Here is a 14342-nt window from a genome sequence, read left to right on the forward strand (position 1 = left end):
AGGGTTTGGGTGATTTTTCAGGGCAGCCTGACCTGTGTTCCCAGCAGACATGGGTCAGGTCCTGCAGAAATTGTGGTGATTTGCTGGAGGACACAGATGCACTGTGAGAGGCAGGGTGGATGTGGCTTGTCCCTGGTCACCAGGGAAGCCCATGGAGGAGGTGGGCACTGAAAATCTGCTTCCCAAAGCCAGGATATCCAAGCTGATGGTTAAATCTGCTTTTCCTCTGCTTGCACTCAGGCACAGCTTGGTGGGATGCTGGAGCTGCAGCCCATCCCCAGCCCCAAATCCCACACAGTCCAGAGGGATGGATGAGTCCTGGGCATGGAAATGACCTTGCTCTTTGCTTCCCCTGCAGAGCCAGCTGTCCCAGGCCCTGAATGGTTTGTCAGACAGAGCCAAGGAGGCAAAGGAATTCCTGGTGCAGCTCCGCAACATGGTGCAGCAAATCCAGGTAAGGAGTGTCCAGGCTGAGAAACTGCAGGAGGAGCCATCCCCTGCCCCTCCTCCCAGCTTGGGTGGGTGGGTGCTCTCCCAAAGGAACCACCCTGTCCTGTTTTGAAGGACAGGTGTCTGGCAATAAAGGCAGGAACTTCTCTTGAAATGGAGAATGTAAACCCCCTCCCAAAAAATTATTATAATTTTGAAATTAAGGGGCTCTCAGGCAGAGATAGGGGAATTAGGAATAACAGTTCTTTCCTAGGACAATTAAAATAGCAATGCAGTATTACACAGAACAATCCCAGCCCTGCCAGAGTCAGAATCCAAGCTGGCACAGTCAGTCAGTCAGGGTGGTGGCACAGTCCCATTCCATGGTGCTGCATCCTCCTGCAGGGGCAGATGTGGCTCAGCTGGAGCAGTGCTCCTGGAGAAGGGGCAGTTTCCTCTGAAGCTCCAGGGATGATGTGCAAGGCTCTGGTTTTCCTCTGGAATCCAGTGGAAAGAAGGTGCCTTGGTGTCCCAAATGTCAGTTTTTCTCTGGGTAGGAAAGGCTTGGCTCCTGCCCTGGCTGGAGCATCTCCCAGTGGGATGATGGAATTTTATCAGCCATGCCCTGGGACTCAGTGGCCATGAACAGGAGATATCTGCTGGAGGGAGGATGGGCTGTGGGAAGATAAAGATGATTGCCCAGCTGGTTTAAAGATGGCCCATGAGCAGAGAATGTGTGCCAGGAGATCAGGGGCACTGCCCCAGCCAGGTCAGCAGATGGGACAGAATTCACATTGCTGGGCACACCAACCCCACACAACACCTCAATTTCCCTGTCACCCCCCTGAACCCTCCCCAAAACTGCTGCTCCCAGCATCCTGGGGGGAACAGCAGAGTCCTGAGCCCTTCCCTTCTCTGCCATGGGTGCATCCAAACCTGTTCCTCACCTGCCACCACCACATTTTCCACCATCCAAGCCCATAAAGATCCCACATCCAGCTCTGTGGATTCATGATGCAGCTGCACATGCAAAAAATACCTTGTGTGGCACCAATAAAAAGGAAAATGCAGTTTTTCCTGGGCTATGACCCCCTGTGTGCCCCACAGGAGAACAGTGTGGAGTTTGAAGCCTGCCTGGTGGCCCAGTGTGATGCCCTCATCGATGCCCTCAACAGGAGGAAAGCCCAGCTGCTGTCCCGGGTCAACAAGGAGCACGAGCACAAGCTGAAGGTGAGTGAGCCTGGGTGGGCACAGAGCTCCCTGCAGGTTGGCACTGGGTGGGAAGGAGGGCTGGGCTGCTGTTTTTTGGTGAATCCCATCTTGCTGCAGATGTCCAACCCACTCACAGCATGTCCCTGATAAAGTGCTGCTTACTCCAGGTGGTTCCCACTGAATTATTGGGGTCATTTCTAGTCCCTGGGTCAGCAGAACCATGAAAAAATGACTTTGTTCATGTCTAATGTTGCTCCCACAATTCTGGAGTGATCCTGCAGGGTGCTGAGTGCTTCTGCTGAAGTTCTGAGCCACTTGGTACCATGAGTTGTCACCAAGAGCAGGGTTGACCCTGTTGCTCTGCTTTTGTGGCCTCAGGATGGGGGTGGCACTGAGATTCTTGGTGCTGGGGAGCAGAGGTGCAGCTCAGTGGGAGGTGTGGGTTTGTGCCATTCCCACATCTTTCCAGCTGGCATGGGGCTGAGAAGGGAAGCAAAGGAGCAGATCTCATCTGGGATCAGTGCAGCAGGAGCAGCCATGCCCAGAATTGTTGGGCAAGGGGGTTGCACCTTTTCCATCAGGGATGGAGTCCAGCTGAGGGATGTCACACCCACATTTGGCATTCCAGGGTCCCTCTGCCCAGGTCATTTCAGTGTTCTGCCTGGAAACTTAACTCTTGGCCCTGCTTTGGGCCACCCAGGAGGCTGCCAGAGGGATTCCTAAAAGGAGGGAGAAAGCCAGCAGCCCTCTCTGCACGCAGACCATGGGCATTTCCACAGGGACAGGGACAATGGCAGCTTTGTGGGGCTGAGCCACCATCAGTCCTCAGTGCCAGCAGCACAGAGGGGACCCCCAGGCCTGGGGGGCTCCCTCTCCCTCAGCCCCTTCAGGGCATGGTTAATTAAACTCTCACAAAGCCAGGCAGCACAAAGCAATTTCCCTGCTCAGCACAACCCACAGAGGCCTGTGGCTGGAGGAGTGGATCTGCATCCCTCTGCTTGTTCCAGTCCATGGAATCCATGGATCTGCATCCCTCTGTTTGTTCCTGTCCATGGAATCCATGGATCTGCATCCCTCTGTTTGTTCCTGTCCATGGAATCCATGGATCTGCATCCTTCTGCTTGTTCCTGTCCATGGAATCCATGGATCTGCATTCCTCTGCTTGTTCCAGTCCATGGAATCCATGGATCTGCATCCTTCTGCTTGTTCCTGTCCATGGAATCCATGGATCTGCATCCTTCTGCTTGTTCCTGTCCCATCCATGGATCTGCATCCCTCTGTTTGTTCCTGTCCATGGAATCCATGGATCTGCATCCTTCTGCTTGTTCCTGTCCATGGAATCCATGGATCTGCATTCCTCTGCTTGTTCCTGTCCATGGAATCCATGGATCTGCATCCCTCTGCTTGTTCCAGTCCATGGAATCCATGGATCTGCATTCCTCTGCTTGTTCCTGTACCATCCATGGATCTGCATCCCTCTGCTTGTTCCTGTCCATGGAGTCCATGGATCTGCATCCCTCTGCTTGTTCCTGTCCATGGATCTCCATCCCATCCAGAGTGGTTTGAGTTGAGAGGGACCTTAAAGTCTCATTCCATCCCTGCCATGGCAGGGACACCTCCCCCTGTCCCAGGCTGCTCCAAACCCTTCCAGCCTGGCCTTGGGCACTGCCAGGAATCCAGGGGCAGCCACAGCTCTGGGAATTCTTTTCCAGGGCATCCTCACCCTCATAGACAGAATTCCTTCCCAATATCCCATCTGCACTTCCCACTGGAGTGGGTGAAGCTGCAGTGACTTGCACTCACTCTGAGTGACCCTGGGCCCATTTCCATGTGCAGATGAGCCTGAGGTCACCTCTGGCCTGTGCTTTGTGTGCAGTTGTGGCCAGGGTGAGTCCTGCAGGGCTGGGGCTTGTCCTGGGTGATGTTCCCATCAGCACAGGACACTTCTGGCTGTGGGACTTGTGCTGGAACTTCACCCACAGCCAGCCTGTCCTGTGTGGCCACTGTCACTGCCCTGTCCTGGAGCACCTCAGCCTAGGACAGGAGTGGTCACAGTGCCAGGGAGCCCTTTCAGGTCCCAGCTGGTGGCTCCAGCAGCTCCTGGCTCTTGCCCAGTGGGATTCTGGCCACCCTGGCACCGTGGAGGGAGCAGGAGAGGCTCAGGGGACAGAGCCAAGCCCTGGCACAGGGCACAGGCACCTCTCAGGACACAGCCCAAGTTCCCATCTCTGTGGCTGTGCCCTGGATCTGGGGTCAGCTTGGCTTTGGGGCTGCCCTGCTTTGTCCTGACACACATTCCATGGAGGCAGGCACGAATCCAGGTCTGACTCTGGGCCAGCACTAATGACTGCAGAGCAGGGAGAGGCTTCTGAGGGCACCAGGGGACATCCCTGCCTTTCTCCAGCCTCCCACTGTGGCTGGATTAAAGACTGACAACCTGGGCTTTGAAAAAACAACATCTGGAGGAGCACTGGGGCAGCTGCCTGCTGCACCTGCAGGACAGACCTCCCTGTGTGTCCTTCTGCATCCTGCTCCTGGTTTTCACTGGAGCACTGGTGTCTTTCCTGAGGGGTTCTGTCCTCCAGCACATCAGGGGACACAGAGGAGTGTTGTCCCAGGAGGAAATCTCTCCCTAGCCCACCACAGGCACATTCTGAGCTCTGGGTGCACCTCCTGAAGCTCTCAGCAGTGTCATTCCAGTTTTTTCCAGCCTTCAGGCCATGGATGCCTTTGCTTCATGATTCCTCCAGGCTGTTCAGGCATTTCCCCAGGAGAGCAGATTACATAGAAAACACTCACCAAGGGTTTCTATCCATGGCACTGCATCTCCAGAGGTGAAATTCTGCTCCTTCTTCCAGGCTGCAGTCAGGATTTTCCAGTGGAATTCAGTGTTCCCTGTTGGATCCTGGTGGTGCTGACACAAAACTCTGCTTTTCCTGGCTCCAGCCTGAGCCTCCTCTCCCAAAAAAAGAGCTGTGGTTATGGGGTCCAGCACACCCAAACCTTGCCAGGGTCTGTCCTGGCCATTTTTCCATCTGGGATTTCTCTACCAGCTCCATGGGGAAGCACAGGGCATCATTTCCATCCCTGCAGGTGACCCAGGATGAGGAGGATCCATTTGACATTCCCAGCAGGACTCACCCCAGGCTCTGGGGAGGTTGAGTGCCTTGAAATGTGTTTCTACCCAAGCACTAAAAAAAAGAGGAAGACAGTTAAGTAGAGCTGAGTGGAGATGTTATTGCTTTCCAGGAGCTGTATAAAAATTAAAATGTAAATTATAGTTAATGTCATATCAGGGAAGAAAAGCTCTTGAAAGAGCTGTCCTATTTTAAGGTTGTGGTGAGTGCACAAAACACCATTTTTATAGGCTGGAATTAGCAACCAGGTTCTGGCTGATGCCTTATTTAGCACTTCAGGGAGGGGGAATTGGTATTTGGCAAAAATGATCACAAAAATGTATGGAGCTTCCCAAATCCCCTCAAAATCTGAGCCATTGCAGAGTGTCCTGGTGTGAAGGACAGGTATTAGCCAATAAAGGCAGGAGCTTCTCTTGAAATGGAGAATGTAAACCCCCTCCCTCCAAATTATTATAGTTTTGAAATTAAGGGGCTCTCAGGCAAAGATGGGAAATTAGGAATAACAGTTCTTTCCTGGGACAATTAAACTAGCAATGCAGTATTACACAGAACAATCCCAGCCCTGCCAGAGTCAGAATCCAAGCTGGCACAGTCAGTCAGTCAGGGTGGTGGCACAGTCCCATTCCATGGTGCTGCATCCTCCTGCAGGGGCAGATGTGGCTCAGCTGGAGCAGTGCTCCTGGAGAAGGGGCAGTTTCCTCTGAAGCTCCAGGGATGATGTGGAAGGGTCTGGTTTTCCTCTGGAATCCAGTGGAAAGAAGGTGCCTTGGTGTCCCAAATGTCAGTTTTTCTCTGGGTAGGAAAGGCTTGGCTCCTGCCCTGGCTGGAGCATCTCCCATGGGATGATGGAATTTTATCAGTCATGCCCTGGGACTCAGTGGCCATGAACAGGAGATATCTCCTGGAGGGAGGATGGGCTGTGGGAAGATAAAGATGATTGCCCAGCTGGTTTAAAGATGGCCCATGAGCAGAGAATGTGTGCCAGGAGATCAGGGGCACTGCCCCACCCAGTTCAGCAGATGGGACAGAATTCACATTTCACATCATCCCAAAGCTCAGAGCCAGGCTGGGCTCTGTCTCATCTCTGAGGTGAAAAAGGGAAACAACCTCAAATCACTTCAGGGGAGATTTAGATTGGATATGAGGGGAGATTTCATCATAGAAAGGGTTGTCCAGGCCAGCAGTGGGATCATCCCTGGATGTGATGAAACCCCATGTGGATGTGCCAGTTTTTCCTGGGAATCTTCATCCCTGAGCCCAGCACAGGCTCTTGCATGAGTCCAAGGCTTGAGGAGGTCCCAGATTTCCCTTCCAGCTCTCTCCATCAACAATCTCTGCATTACTGGGGTAACAGGGAGTAGAAATCCCTCGTGCATGAGGAGAATCCCAGAATTCTGTGGCTTAGGAATCATAGGATTCAAGTGGATTAAGGCCAGATGGAAAATAATTTGGCTTTACTGACCCCACTGGGTTTAGACCCGACCTTTAAATTGGTGAGATATTTATGTCATATTTCTAAAGGCTTTAATTCTGCTAATCAAAGTGGTTGATGGAATATTTCTGTCCTGTTCATCCCATTTCTCCTTTAAAACCACAAAGCCCCACCAGATCCCAACCAAAAATGCCTCTTTTTGCCTTAAAAGCAGTTTGGTGCTGGTGAAGGCAGTGTGCATTTCTAGTGGGGGTTTTTGTGCAGTTAAATTACAGTTTTATGCCCTGGCTCTCCAGATGGATGATGCTGGATCCTTGAGAGGATCAGAGTTGGAGAGGGGCTGGGACAGAGCTGCAGCTCTGGATTCACCTGGAACAGGCTGCCCTGGGCTGCCCCCCGTGAGTTCAGAGTGTCTCTAATTCTAGAGACTCCACAGCCTCTTATTTCTGGTCTTTGACCACATTTATAGAAAAAGAAAAAAAAAAGCTTTTATTATGTCTTCACCCAGCAAATGCTGTTCCCTGGGCTGGAGGGAGCAGATGGGCAATTCTGCTGGAAATACTGGGAGAGCATCATCTCCAGCAGGGAGAGGTTCACAAATCCATTATCCTGGGCAAACCAGACAGAGATTTAAGCTGCAAAGAAGATAAGAAGATTGTTTCAGCAATCCCATCCTTGCTGCCTTCCTGTGGCACGTGCATTTCCTCACAGGGGGGGTCTCACATCAGCAAAGGGATGTGGCTTTTCCAGCATTCCAGGGATCCCCACTCACCAATCTGCAGCTCAGCAGGGAATGCAGAAGCTGCTTGGGTTGGGTGGCACAGTCAGGATGTTCTCCCAGCAGGGTTCTGCCCCACAGATTGGTTTTATCTGACACAGGTAAGATCCTTTCCAGGAGCAGCCAGCTCCTGAGCCCTGTCTCTGGGCAGGAGGGGTCACACCAAGCCAAGGGGCTGCTCTGCACCCCCCCTGCACCTTCTGGGTGCTGCCCTCAAGGCTGAGCATCCCTGCTGAGCAGGGGAATGCAGGGCTTGCCCTCTTGCAGGAAGGTCAGTGTGGGAGTGGGATCTCCAGGAGCAGCTGTTGGCTCTGCTTTATCCTTCCAGGACCTGAAGGGGCTCCAGCAGAGCTGGAGGGGAATGGGACAAGGGATGGAGGGACAGGACACAGGGAATGGGACATTGCCAGAGGGCAGGGATGGGTGGGATAGTGGGAATTGGGAATTCCTGGGTGTGAGGATGGTGATGCCCTGGCATAGAGTGCCCAGAGCAGCTGTGGCTCCCCCAAATCCCTGGCAGTGTCCAAGGCCAGGCTGGACATTGGGTTTGGAGCACCCTGGGGTAGTGGAAGGTGTCCCTGCCCTAGGTCTGGATGGCTTTTAAAGATCCCTTCCAACCCAAACCATCCTGGAATTCTGTGATCCACCCCAGCAAAGCTATTCCAGTGCACTCAGGTGTTAGGAAGTGACATTCAGTGAACTCTCCACTCTAAAAACATCAGTGTTTGAGGCCAGTACCAGCCTGTGCAGCTCCTGCTGCACAAAAAGCTCCAACCCTGAGCCACCCAGCATCTCCCCAAACCTCTGGACAAGGTCCTGGTCCAGAGGAGCAATATGGGAGCTCCCTCTGCTGCCTTGTCCACCCTGCAGCCCCTCCCCAGCTCCTGGGCTTGCTCCAGCCTGGAAACAGCAGGCTGGGATTGCTAAAAAGGAATGGCTGCTCCCTAAAAACCTGGAGAGTGTTTAATGCCATTTCACACAAGCAGGGATGTTGTCCCAAGTTTCTCAGGGAATAAGGGATGGGATGAAAGGAAACAGCCTCAGGGAAGGTTTAGAATGGATATCAGGGAAAATTTCTGCATGGAAGGGGGTGTCCAGCCCTGGCACAGGCTGCTCAGGAGTCTCCATGCCTGGAGAGATTTAAAATCCATGTGGATGTGGCACCTGGGGACATGGGGCAGGGGTGGCTTTGGCAGTGCTGGGGGAACATTTGGCCTGGGTGGTCTCAGAGAGCTTTTCCAACCTGAATGAATCTGTGCTGCTAAGCTGCAAGGCTGGTAATTCTTTTCTTCCTGCTAGGTGATTAAGCAGAGGTGATTAAATTTTAATTAAGCAGCACGTGATGGCACTGATTGCCCTGCAGGAGACACCCAGGTTCCTTGACCATGGCAGCCTGAGTGCTGTGTGCCCTGGCCATCCCAGACAGGGATGCTGGAGGGATGCTGGCAGCAGCAGGAGATGCTCTCCAGCTCTGAGGGATCCCAGCCCTGCTGAGCCCGAGGAGCAGCAGGCACTGAGCTCCCAGCAATGTTCATTCCCATTTATTGCAGCTTCTCCCACCTCCCTGCAGCTGCACAGCTCATCCTCCTGTGACACTCCACAGAGCTGCACTGCTTTGTTCAGTGCTAGTGGAGAGCTTTACACAGCTCTTCACAGCTCTGCCAGGAGTAGAAAATAAAAAATCTTCCATGGGTGTTTGAGCACAAGAGGAAAATCTCTCATCCTGAGCTGCTCTGCCATTGCTGCTTTCCTGCAGCAGAAAACCTGCAGGATTCAGTGTGAAGGAGCAGCCAGCTTTCAAATAAATCCCTCTCCTCCTTGCTGTGCTTCAGGGAAGGTCAGCAGAGCCCTCAGGCAGCACTAAAGCACACACTGTGCTCCTCTGCTGGGATGTGATCCCTTGGGGAATGAGCTGGGAGTGCAAGAGGTGCCCCAGGCAGAGCTTGGATTGATTTCTTTCTCTCCTCTCCCTGGATTTCCCTCCCTCAGAGCTGGTTGAGAGATGCTCAGGATGAGGCTGGGTGTGCTCATTCCTCCTGGGAAGAGCAGCTGCCAGGGTCACTCCTCATCCAGGCTGCCCCAGAGCCACAGCTGGGGTTGGCAGGGCAGCTGTGGCTCTGGGGAAGTTGGCACTTGCTTTGCATGGAGCTCACAAGTGCCATGTGGAAGCTTAATTAAAGGCAGGGCACAGAGCTGCCCTCCTGCTCTGGATAATTATGTGTGTTAATGATGCTGAACAAAGGTTGCTCAGAGAGATTGTGGACTCCTCATCCCTCCCTAGAAGTGTCCAAGGACAGGTTGGATAGGGCTTGGAGCAACTTGAGATAGTGAAAAGTGTGGAACAAGATTTGTTTGGGTTGGAAGGGACCTTAACAACTCGTTGGGATTCTGTGTTGTTGTTCACCAGGTTTTGAAAGATCAGGAGTTCAGTGTGTGTATCCTGGGCAGTTTGGGCTGTTTTTTGGGGTGCTGTGACCCTGCTGTCCTTGTCCCTGCAGGTGGTGAGGGACCAGATCTCTCACTGCACGGTGAAGCTGCGCCAGACCACGGGGCTGATGGAATATTGCCTGGAGGTCATCAAGGAGAACGACCCCAGTGGCTTCCTGCAGGTCAGTGCTGAGCCTGGGGACCCCAAAACCAGGATCTGCCTGCCCTGATCACCCCATGGTCACAGCAGGGCTGGAGATCCCCAAAAATAGGGATCTGCCTGCTCTGATCATGGTCACAGCAGGGCTGGGGATCCCCAAAACCAGGATCTGCCTCTTCTGATCATGGTCACAGCAGGGCTGGGGATCCCCAAAACCAGGATCTGCCTGCTCTGATCACCCCATGGTCACAGCAGGGCTGGGGGACCCCAAAAATAGGGATTTGCCTGCTCTGATCACCCCATGGTCACAGCAGGGCTGGAACCCCAAAACCAGGATCTGCCTGCTCTGATCATGGTCACAGCAGGGCTGGAGATCCCCAAAAATAGGGATCTGCCTGCTCTGATCATGGTCACAGCAGGGCTGGGGGACCCCAAAAATAGGGATCTGCCTGCTCTGATCATGGTCACAGCAGGGCTGGGGGACCCCAAAACCAGGGATCTGCCTGCCCTGATCACCCCATGGTCACAGCAGGGCTGGGACCCCAAAAATAGGGATCTGTCTGTTCTCATCACCCCCATGGTCACAGCAGGGAGGAGCAGGGGCAGGCAGGGACATTCAGGAGCAGTCTTTGAATGCAAAATCTGAAAAAAAATAAAATAAAATAAAATAAAATAAAATAAAATAAAATAAAATAAAATAAAAACAATAGCAAGTTTTGATACAGAAGAAAAAATTGCTAAGCTAGATAACTAAGAAGCCAAAAGGTAAAATGAGTTGGGTTTTTATAACTCAGAGCAAAAGATAAATCCAGCTCAAGGAAAAAATGTTTTTACCAAGCAGAAAGGTTTTCACAGGCAAACAAAAATGCCGTGTTGCAAGTAGAAAGAAAGATGTCAACATTTTCCACTGGAAGAAAACTGAAAAACAACTTGTAGCTTCAAGTGTAACACACTAACCTTTTGTGGTTGGAAAATTGTAACATGAATATGGTAATTTTAGTAGTTATGATAAAATAAAGGTAATAATAAAGGAAAGGTGTTGATTGTTATGTATTAAAAAAAAATATCTGAAAATAATATCTAAAATAATATAATAAATAATAATCTCATAAAATATCTAAAAAATTGCTGTATGGAAGGTTTAGACTGGATATTAGGAAAAAAAAATTCTGCATTTTAAATACTAAATAAATTGCAGTATGGGAGGTTTAGACTGGATATTAGGGAAAAAAATTCTGCATGAAAATTTCTGCATTTTCAATACTAAATAAATTGCTGTATGGAAGGTTTAGACTGGATATTAGGAAAAAAAATTCTGCATTTTAAATACTAAATAAATTGCAGTATGGGAGGTTTAGACTGGATATTAGAAAAAAATTCTGCATTTTAAATACTAAATAAATTGCAGTATGGGAGGTTTAGACTGGATATTAGAAAAAAATTCTGCATTTTAAATACTAAATAAATTGCTGAATGGAAGGTTTAGAATGGATATTAGGAAAAATTTCTGCATTTTCAATACTAAATAAATTGCTGTATGGGAGTTTTAGACTGGATATTAGGAAAAAAAAATTCTGCATTTTAAATACTAAATAAATTGTAGTATGGAAGGTTTAGAATGGATATTAGGAAAAATTTCTGCATTTCCAGTACTAAATAAATTGCTGAATGGAAGGTTTAGACTGGATATTAGAAAAAAATTCTGCATGGAAATTTCTTTATTTTCAATACTTAATAAATTGCTGTATCAGCTGGATAGAATAAACAGCATTTAAAATACTAAATAAATTGCTGTATGGGAGGTTTAGACTGGATATTAGGAAAAAAAATTCTGCATTTTAAATACTAAATAAATTGTAGTATGGGAGGTTTAGACTGGATATTAGGGAAGAAATTCTGCATGGAAATGTCTGCATTTTCAATACTAAATAAATTGCTGTATGGAAGGTTTAGACTGGATATTAGAAAAAAAATTCTGCATTTTAAATACTAAATAAATTGCAGTATGGAAGGTTTAGACTGGATATTAGAAAAAAATTCTGCATTTTAAATACTAAATAAATTGTAGTATGGAAGGTTTAGACTGGATATTAGGGAAGAAATTCTGCATGGAAATGTCTGCATTTTCAATACTAAATAAATTGCTGTATGGGAAGGTTTAGAATGGATATTAGGAAAAATTTCTGCCCCCCAGATCTCAGATGCTCTCATCAGGAGGGTGCACCTGACTGAGGATCAGTGGGGCAAGGGGACCCTGACCCCCAGAATGACCACGGACTTTGACCTGAACCTGGACAATGCCCCCCTGCTGCAGTCCATCCACCAGCTGGACTTTGTGCAGATGAAAGGTAAGCATCCTTCCAGTGCCTTCCCTGAGCTCTGCTCTGCTCCTGCTGGGAGTTTCCACACAGGGAAGGAGAGTTTCTCATCTCCCAGCAAATCTGAGCAGCCCAGACCCAGAGTTATGTGTGGTTTGCACCTTTGAGCCAGGAAAAGCACTCCTACTGCATTAAGAAGTTATTAGGGCATTAAAAAGTGCTCTGATAAAGTTGTAATGCATTGGAAAGAGCTCTGCAGGTCTTCTGAGAGCAGCACAAGGGTTTTCCCAAACCTCTGCTCACATCCTGTGCTCACTCAGTGCTGAGCAGCATCTGTCACAGGCCAGATGTCCCTCCAAACAGAGCCAGGTCACTTAGCTTGGGTTCTGCCCTCCCTCTCCTCACCTCAGTGTTAGATCATCATTTTGGCTTTAATTTCCTCACTGTTCCCCCTTCTCTCTGTGCTCCTTCTCCTTCCCACCAAGGGCTGCTGCAGTGTCCTGGTTTGAAGGACAGGTGTCTGCCAATAAAGGCAGGAGCTTCTCTTGAAATGGAGAATGTAAACCCACTCCCTACAAATTATTATAGTTTTGAAATTAAGGGGAATTAGGAATAACAGTTCTTTCCTAGGACAATTAAAATAGCAATGCAGCATTGCACAGAACAATCCCAGCCCTGCCAGAGTCAGAATCCAAGCTGGCACAGTCAGTCAGTCAGGGTGGTGGCACAGTCCCATTCCATGGTGCTGCATCCTCCTGCAGGGGCAGATGTGGCTCAGCTGGAGCAGTGCTCCTGGAGAAGGGGCAGTTTCCTCTGAAGCTCCAGGGATGATGTGCAAGGCTCTGGTTTTCCTCTGGGATCCAGTGGAAAGAAGGTGCCTTGGTGTCCCAAATCTCAGTTTTTCTCTGGGTAGGAAAGGCTTGGCTCCTGCCCTGGCTGGAGCATCTCCCAGTGGGATGATGGAATTTTATCAGCCATGCCCTGGGACTCAGTGGCCATGAACAGGAGATATCTCCTGGAGGGAGGATGGGCTGTGGGAAGATAAAGATGATTGCCCAGCTGGTTTAAAGATGGCCCATGAGCAGAGAATGTGTGCCAGGAGATCAGGGGCACTGCCCCAGCCGGGTCAGCAGATGGGACAGAATTCACATTGCTGGGCACAGCAACCCAACATATGCAGCCCATGGGAAATTTGGGATTTGCAAGCCCAGGGAAGCTGACAGAGATGCAGGGGGGCTCAGGAGGACACAGACCATGGGCTGCACCTTCAGCTGCCTGCAGGAAGAGCCACCAGCTGCAGGTCTGGCACTGCCCTCATTGCCATCCCAGCTGGAATTGCTGGCCCAGGGGCTGTCTGCACTCACCAGGGTGTCTCAGTGGCCAGGGACAGGAAGGATGCTGGCCACACTGTTCCTGTGTCCCCACAAGGATCATTCTCAGCTGATCCCCTGCTGGTGCTGGCAGCAGTGAGGAGCTGCCCATGCTTGCTCTTCATTAGCCAGGCTGTTAATTGGAAATGTCAGGAATATTTTTGGGTAGCAAACCCAGGGAGGGCTGCATTGCTGTTCCACATTCCTGTGTTCCTGCCCTCCCTTCTGTAATTCAGCCCAGAGGGTTATTTTTAATTAATAAGAGCAAATCTGCTGCTGGTTTAGCCACCCACCCTGCTCTTATCAAATCCCTCCTCCTCCCCCAGCTCACCCTCACTGTGGGAAGCAGTTCTTGGTTTTAGAGACTTGCAGAAGGTTGGGTTTGCATCCCAAATCTGTGTCACAGCACCAGGGCAGAGAGGGCAACACTTGGGACCTCAATAAAGAGCAGTGAGCAGCAGGTACCAGGCATCCACACCCAGTGCCAGCCTGGAGGAGCCTCCAGGGGCTGGAGGAGTCACAGAGGGTGGATGCTGAGCCTCTGCCCAGCTTTCTCCCAGGCATCCTCTGGGTTCTCCATGTCTGTTTCTACTTGTTCTTGTCACTTTGGGCAGTGAGGATGAGGCTGGTGGACGAGCAGCTCTGTTGAGGGGACATCTCCCTGTCAGGCTGTCACTCCTCCTGTGCTGTTCAGAGCAGGGCTGAGCTGTGGGACACATGTGGAAATGCCCAAACACAGCAGAAATAAACCCTGGCAGTCCTTTCTGTCTCCTGTGCAGCTGGTGGGAGCCAAAAGGGGTATTCAGCCCCCCCCAGTTTTGTTGCAGTGAATTTATTGAATGGAAAAGCAGATAAATCCAGACCCAGGATTCTGGAGAACATCCCAGGTTTGGGACTGGCTGCATGAAAAATCCAGGCAGCTCAAAACAGGTGCAAACTCTCCAAAATTAATTAGAAAATGAGAATAAAGCAGAAAAGCTTCAGCAGGCTGGTGGGGGGGAAGGATTTGGTGGGAGAACAATCCTTTCTGCTTCCTCCCCTGCACCCTGAGCTGCCCTCCCAGCAGGCAGGGCATGCAG

The 14342-nt window shown here is 50.4% G+C and overlaps 1 protein-coding gene across 11 annotated transcripts in view; it reads left to right on the forward strand.

Moving 5' to 3' along the window:
• The window catches only part of TRIM9 (tripartite motif containing 9), a 58734-nt gene that overhangs the window by 25651 nt on the left and 18741 nt on the right, over positions 1–14342 (forward strand). For all 11 annotated transcript variants that reach the window (XM_079307832.1, XM_079307826.1, XM_079307830.1 and 8 more), the window contains exons 2-5: positions 359–454; positions 1537–1659; positions 9487–9597; positions 11770–11923. In XM_079307832.1, coding sequence (XP_079163958.1) covers positions 359–454; positions 1537–1659; positions 9487–9597; positions 11770–11923 — 484 coding nt within the window. The remainder of the gene's footprint in view (positions 1–358; positions 455–1536; positions 1660–9486; positions 9598–11769; positions 11924–14342) is intronic.

This window comes from Erithacus rubecula, assembly GCF_903797595.1.
Source record: "Erithacus rubecula genome assembly, chromosome: 6".
Classification (NCBI taxonomy): Eukaryota; Metazoa; Chordata; class Aves; order Passeriformes; family Muscicapidae; genus Erithacus; species Erithacus rubecula.